Source organism: Porites lutea, chromosome 12 (genome assembly GCF_958299795.1).
Source record: "Porites lutea chromosome 12, jaPorLute2.1, whole genome shotgun sequence".
NCBI classification, from domain to species: domain Eukaryota; kingdom Metazoa; phylum Cnidaria; class Anthozoa; order Scleractinia; family Poritidae; genus Porites; species Porites lutea.
Window position 1 is genome coordinate 20,396,572 of NC_133212.1, and position 7,500 is coordinate 20,404,071.

The following is a 7,500-nucleotide window of genomic DNA, read 5'->3' on the forward strand; positions in this document are numbered from 1 at the left end:
ATTTTAAAAAATATTAAGATCACTGAAGGGGAAAGCAGGTGGGGCAAAAAATTATTTTCTTACTGCACCAAAACAACCTCACTTGGCAAAGCACCCCAAAACCCTGAGATAATTATCTTGCCTGATCTGAGAAGAAAAGTGTTTACATTGCTCTGAAAAACATTTCAGACAAATTACTAACCATACACCGTATTCACAAATGGCGGACACGCGGGAAAAAACTGGTGCCTAGTCATGAAAGCGAGGCGTTGGAGGATAAACAAAAATTTCAAATGAAGACTTTCAGTGAACTTCCAGAGTGTTTAGCACGGATTCCACCTAAAATAACTTTGTACGGACTTCTTTTTAAATACAGTTACGTGGGATGTCTTCTGCTCTTAATGTTTAGTAATGATTTGCTGTTTGCAATCAAAAGGGACGAGTATATCTGCAAGGAAACAGGATGATTTTGTAGGTTTCCGAAGCATCAGAAGCGGGACACGACAAGTGGGCGATGGCTTGAGAAAAGCGGCAAACATGTTGGCCCAGCTTCACACTGTAACCGAATACGAAAGCCAGATCACTACAATTCTGTAAAACAGAAATAAAAACAGATATTGGTGGCGAGAAAAAGAGAAATAAGCGACGGATATATGGCCACTGAAAACAGGTCAAGCTGAGAGCGGGTGAAAGATTCATTCACGAGGCTCATTCATTCATGTTAGTGACATCTTATACATATCTATGTATATATGTATGTCTGTATTTACAACTTCCTTTGGATCATATTAATTCCGTCGCTTTGGAGCGAATTGTTAGAGGTACGTTGGCAGGGCTTAGCAAAAATCTCATGATTTCGTTGTCATTGCGAAATAATTAAAAATAAATTTATCAAAATTAGAAGCTGTAGTGTGTGAATCTTATGGCTTGCTATTTGCCTGGTCTCCTTTAGGGCATTATCTCAGAGAGCTCTTGGTAAAAAAAAGTGGTATAAAGCTTACATTTTACGAGGTTAAACTTTTAAGGCAATGTTTGTGTCAGGACTGAACATGGCAAGCTTCTGTTTCGAATAATTAAATTCGAGTCTGGATCCGTTTAAGAAGACCATCATTTTATTTATTTATGTATTCTTCAACTTTAAAATATAATGGAACATAAAGTTAAAACTCTTAACAGCCAACGATAAGAAATACGAAATTAGTCGCTGAAATGATGTGTCTGGCTTACCGAGTCTGCCGAGTAACAAGTTGAAATTTTGAGCGTACTCCACTCGATCGCTCCTGCATTTATAATAAAAAAAATAGTTATAATTGATGTCCTTCGTTGATAAAAACCAGAGAATAACGTCCTGGCAAACAAAAATCAAACATAACTTCATCGAAACCTCAGTCACCTCTTCTTTCCTGTCTTCCTTTTTTCCATCTCGACTTGAACTGTTTTGTTCAACGGCAGACGTCTCTTGCGTTAACAAGTAGGCCATGTATCTGTCGCTTATTTCTTTTTTCTTGCCATCAAGATTTGTTTATATTTCTGTTTCACCGAATTACAGTGAGCTGGCTTTCGTACTCGGTTTCAATGTGAAGTTTGGGCCAACATGTTTGCCGCTTTTCTCCAGTCATCGTCCACCTGTCGAGCTTCTGATGCTTCGGAAACCGACTCGAAAACCTACAAAATCATCCTGTTTCCTTGCAGATATACGCGTCCCTTTTGATTGCAAACAGCAAGTCATTACTAAACATTAAAAGCAGAAGACATCCCACGTAACTGTATTTAAAAAGAAGTCCGTACAAAGTTATTTTAGGTGGAATCCGTGCTAAACACTCTGGAAGTTCACTGAAAGTCTTCATTTGAAATTTTTGTTTATCCTCCAACGCCTCGCTTTCATGACTAGGCACCAGTTTTTTCCCGCGTGTCCGCCATTTGTGAATACGGTGTATTGCCTTGCCCGAGCTGCTTTATGGTATGAGACGTTACAAACACACTGGTCAGCGGTAGGATTGATTTGTGGTTTATTGGATAGGGCGTTCACACGCTGACCCACTCCTCATCTAGCAGGACCTAGAGTTTCCGTTCTCATTAGTGATAGAAACTGGTACAAATCTGTACTGTACCTTGGGCAAATGCTGTAACATAAGCTGTTCTGGTATCAATATCTTTTTTATTCTGTGCTTCACAACGGACTATCGTCTTATCTTTGGCCACCGTGAAGGTGAAGTAGGACACTTCATTCTCATCTTCTCGCATATTTTCATAGTATTTACTCTCGTCAACCAGCCACCTAATCAAACAATATTTCTTATTGATTACACACACAGCAAACACGAATAAGTCTTAAGTTAACTGGCAGTCAGATCCCTAAGAATGGGGAGATAAATATTAAATGGAGAGGGATGCACACCACCCTGGCCTGTTGCTGTTGTCAATATATGATTGTTCATACAGTCGTGTATATAATACATGTAAAATAACAATCTGGCCTCAGTTTTTCTCAACGTCGGATATTTTGTTCAATTTATATAAATTTGTTTAAGATTAACTAGGGTTACAGTTAGAGATACATGTAGGACAAAAACAGCATTGACTCTTTTTCATTTCCATTCCCATCTCTCAAGCTGGCTTGGAATGGATCAGAACACTTGATCACAAACTTCTGTAACTATAGAACACAGTGGAATCTGTGCTATACAAGCAGAGTCCAAAAAAATCCCTATTTAACTCAATATACCTTATTGTTGGCTTAGGATGTCCCTTTGCTGCACATGTCAAAGTGACATTGACCCCTAATTCTGCAGTCACATTCCGTGGGGGCGTGACAATCACTGGTGAGAACCATTCTGGCTCAGAGGGTGGAGGGGCTTCAAAAAACACATAGAAAGCAGAGGAAGATTTTCATTACCTTATAGAATATGTGCAACAACTGAATAAAGGAACTTTATTAGCCTTATTTTGATGTGCTATGGAGTTACTATCACTTTCACTGATACAACTTCAAAATAGACAAAAATTTGTTTCAAGAACACTAGTTGCAAACACTCTTTGTACTGTTTGTTTGACAGAAACGGGTTGTGTACTCTTTTGAGCTCTTCAAATACCAGGAGTTTTTCCATGAGCTTAGGTTTAGCTGTCAGTTTCAACAATGTTTAAAACTTTCCTTGTTTTAGAGTATTTTTTTATCTTAAACAGTTCAACAGACACAAACTCTGGTGGCTACAAAAATGTTTGCTGTCCTCGCTCTGTAATTACTCCTCTGTCTCTTATGTACATTGCTCTTGCTTTGCCATTGAAGTATCCTAAGAAGTAGCTAATCTACCCACAAAACTTTAATTTTCCATGATTTTCAAGGACTGACAATTAAATTTCATGATCTTCCAGGCCTGGAAAATGAAATTCTTAAATTCCATAACTTTCCGGGTTTCCTATGACCTGTACAAACCCTGAGAAATCTATTTCCAAGTAGGTCTGGTTTTGAACGTTGCATACCCAGTGTGCAAAGAAAGTTATGTCCGATGCCCGGGGCTAGTGGATTTTGCTATCAGGCTAGTGATTTTTGTTCTTAACTTTCCCGACAGGCAAGTGTTGTTTTTTGGTGAAATTCAAATTACAGAAGAATATTGTAATCAATCCTGCTAAGCAAAAAGGGTTTTGGGGCTAGTTGAAATGAACTGTGGGCTAGTACATGCTAGCTACAGCTTGCCCAAATGGCAGGCTGTAAAACTCACTTTCTTTGCACCCTGATACCAGTGAAAATAATAGTAGGAGCAGGAAAAAGTTAATGGGGTCACATTATTGTATCAGCATTCAGACAAAGAAAAATCAATTACTCATACTAAGTGGAGGAATTATTATTTAAAATCAACATTATCAAAATTGTAGTTTATAAATGGCGATGACAATTAACATACAGTGTAGATGTTACAGGTCAAAATTAAATTAAGGTTAAAATTTTTTAACCCACGTTGATTTTCCATTTCCTTTGTCTCCGAGCCCTAATTCATGAATAATTTGGGCTAAGAGACAAACTAAAATTGAGAATCAACTTAGGTTAAAAATTTTTGACCTGATATTTATTTTGACTTGTAACATAGATGCCTCAATGCTTAGGCTGCTGCCATTGATGGTGATGATGAAAATGGTGGCTATGATAACTAATGAATGATAGGTCGTAAAGTAGTATCACATACAAAAATGGGGTATGCTGTTGTGTGTATAAATTTACTTACATAGAGCAGTTATTGTAGCAATCTTCGAATCCACTCCAATGTCATTATCAGCTGTGCAATTGACATCTACAGTTTTGATTACTTCCAGGTTTAGTTCTGAAGTGAGATTGGTTCTGGTGGCCAAAGAGGTCTTGTCTTGCCCATTAACATGCCAACTAAAGACAATAATAAACTGTTAATATAATTATGATAAAAGAATTAGCCCAGAAGGATACAGTTTGCAGGGTGTTGAGTCTTAGCTAAGCAGTGTATACAATTTCACCACCTGGGATATCATCTTTATCAGGTGTCTTTTGGGACTGGCAGCCTTGAGCAGAGTAATGCACCTATCAATGTAAACCCTGTGGGGGGGAGTGCGGGCAAGGGGTGGGAATTTGACAAATTTTAAAATTTTTTGATCAAATTCCCCAGGGTGGGAAACAAAAGGTCAATCAAAAGTGTCAAAAAAGCCCCCACCCCAGGGGAAAAAATCTAAACAAACAATGCTATAATACTTCAAAAACGAAGAAAAAAACATTTCAAAAGTACGTTCTTTCTAGTTTTATTTAATTAAAGGTTAACATAAGCTCCGTTAAATTACTCGCTGTAATTAAGTATTTTCTCTCTCCACTAGCATCTCTTATTTTGAACAACAAAATCCCTCCAGGAAGGTTGACCATGCTATTATAATATTAATGAAACGTACAATGCTTTATAATATCTGCTCAACATGTCGGAACAGGTTGGATCAGTGAACCGTAAAAAATCCTCTGAATTTCATGGTGGAATTCGATTTCATTCGAGTTTTACAATCAGATGGGAACTTGAAAATAAAAACTTTCTCAAAATAGACATTATCTGTTTAGATGACAGTTTAAAGTATCGGATTATGGCGATTAAAACAATTGAAAACTTCACACCTTTCTCCAACAGCGTGACTTTTAGAAAGCCTCGAGGGACACTGGGACAGACTTGGTAGGCTCGATTACCAGCCGCTGTTCGGGAAAGTGAGCCCACACTAAAGACCAGACCCGGGAGACGGCGGAAATCGAGGGCGCGATCCATTCAACCAAAATTTCCGGAAATTTCGGTCCAAAACTCAATGGATCGGTTCGGTCCAACCGGAAAAGTTTCGAAAAAACAGGTCCACCTTTTGAGGTGGTCCTCTTTTCCCGGTCGGACCAGTCTGAATTTTGGTTGAATGGATCGCGCCCCGAGCCTACAGACTTGGTAACCACTTCTGAATTGGTACTAGGCTTTTGTCGGTCAAAGTTAAATGTCCCAACCCTGGGGTCGCTTCGCACGATCAAAAGCCCGACAGGGGGGATAGTCTCAGGCATCAAATCCCCGCCCCTTGCCCGCACTCCCCCCCCCCCACGGGATTTACATTGACAGGTGCATAAGATCAGGTTACATGTGTGGCAACTGCTTTTTCTTGATAAATAAACAAAACTAATTTTCTGATTCTGAAGGCAAAGTGAATAAACCAGGGTCACAAATAAGGGTCTCATGTATTAAAATAGATTTTCATCATGAAATAAACAGATTTTGTCATAAACAGGTCAGGGTTTTTAGGCCTTAGCAGAACAAGCCAGGGTGCAAATAAAGTCATTTCTAAAAGGTTTTCATTGGGGCAAGCTGAAGCTAGAATATACTAGCCCAAACGTCATTTCAATTAGCCCTATAGTAAAAACGTTTTGATGATGTAATTGATTTCACAGTTCTTCTGTAATTTGAATTCCTCAAAAATCTTCACTTGCCCATCGGGCATCTAGCCTACACTAGCCCCGGGCTATTGGACACTACTTTCTTTGCCCATGAAAACTTCCCTAGAGTGTCCCCTCCCCATTGGGGGTAGTTGGTGGGTCCTAGCTGTGGGTAAAATGTATACCATTTCCACCATTAAGTAAGAAAATGATGTGACAAGCTAATACCTTATACTTGGCACAGGGTCTCCCATGACCCCACATTGTAAAACAACATGGTCACCTATGTTCACACTCATAGAAGATGGACCTTCTGTTACCTCAGCTGGAACTAGGAAGCAGCCACAAGATGATTAGTTTCTATTCTCCCAAAATAAATTGTAACTGGCTTGTGAATGGACAAGTTTAACTAAGCCCACATGGCAAGGGACCACTTTCTGCACTTTTAACAACCTAAAGGTCATTGAAAGATCTACACATTGAAGAAATAAGAACATGAACCCTTTCTACAGAAGATTTGATTTACTATGTCTGCAAATTTTGGAACTTTTGTTTATTTTTTTTACATGTTTGGTCAAGGTGACAACCAGACAACAATTACAAATAGATGCTGTGAGAACTGTATTTTAATTAAGCTGTAGCATTGAGGTTCACCCTATTATGGACAAGGCAAGGGCCAGAGTATAGGTCACAGCATGTTTATCTGAATGCACAAAATCACACCAAAATTTTCACCCAAATTTTGTCCGAAACAAAAACATTTAAGGATTAACCAACAAGGGCGACTATTTCTGAGGTCAGTTTGAATTCCTTGTGGTAAACTAATGCCCACCAGTAGGTTGCATGCTTGAGTTCAATGACATCAGCCTGACAATCAAAGCATTTTCATTAACCCTTTAAACCCCAAGATCAATTCCCCCAATTCTCGTTTGTTGCCCCTATTCATTTCCTACAGAAGAAGTGGGGAGAAGTTGATAAACTATCAAGCAAATTCATCTTGTGTGATCATGTCTGTAATTCTCATGACTACTCTGTTTTACAAAGCATTGATATTACAAGGGGAAATTTGATGCTAATCACTCTTAGGGCTTAAAGGGTTAATAGTAAATATATTACCTTTCACTTGAAGAGCACCATATGAGGACATGTTTTTCCCCATGTCATGATCATTCACTGAACACCCATACACTCCAGCATCATTTTGGCTCACTTCCCTCAGCAGCAGATGTGATCTTTTATCAGCAGTGTTAGATCTGATAGAATAGCCCGATGCATTGCCAACTAAAACTTTGCCATTTTTAGTCCAAACAAATTCAATATTTACACTCCCATCATTAATCTGACAAAGAAACTTTACTTCTTTTCCAAGCACCGCTGTAAAATTCTTCAATGTTCTTCTAAAGCTCATTTCCTTCACAATTTTAATTGGAACAGCAGTGTACATAGCCTTAAATCCTCTGTAATTCACAGAGCCATCCGATCGAAACACAATTAACATGCTTTTCCCAGTTGATTCCACCTTAAACGGATTCATTGCTTTACAGTATTTTCCAAGGAGAGTCGCTGAGCTGTTTCCTCCATCATAAATTTTCATATTATCGCTGCCGCATTCATAT

General features: G+C 38.7%; 1 protein-coding gene across 1 annotated transcript in view; it reads right to left on the reverse strand.

Annotated features, from left to right (window-relative positions):
* Positions 1–7,500, reverse strand: part of LOC140922018 (muscle, skeletal receptor tyrosine-protein kinase-like) — a 61,300-nt gene that overhangs the window by 42,922 nt on the left and 10,878 nt on the right. The window contains exons 2-4 of the mRNA XM_073372048.1: positions 7,001–7,500; positions 6,113–6,215; positions 4,200–4,354 (exon numbers count right to left, since the gene is read on the reverse strand). The exon at positions 7,001–7,500 is cut by the window's right edge and continues 163 nt beyond it. Coding sequence (XP_073228149.1) covers positions 4,200–4,354; positions 6,113–6,215; positions 7,001–7,500 — 758 coding nt within the window. The remainder of the gene's footprint in view (positions 1–4,199; positions 4,355–6,112; positions 6,216–7,000) is intronic.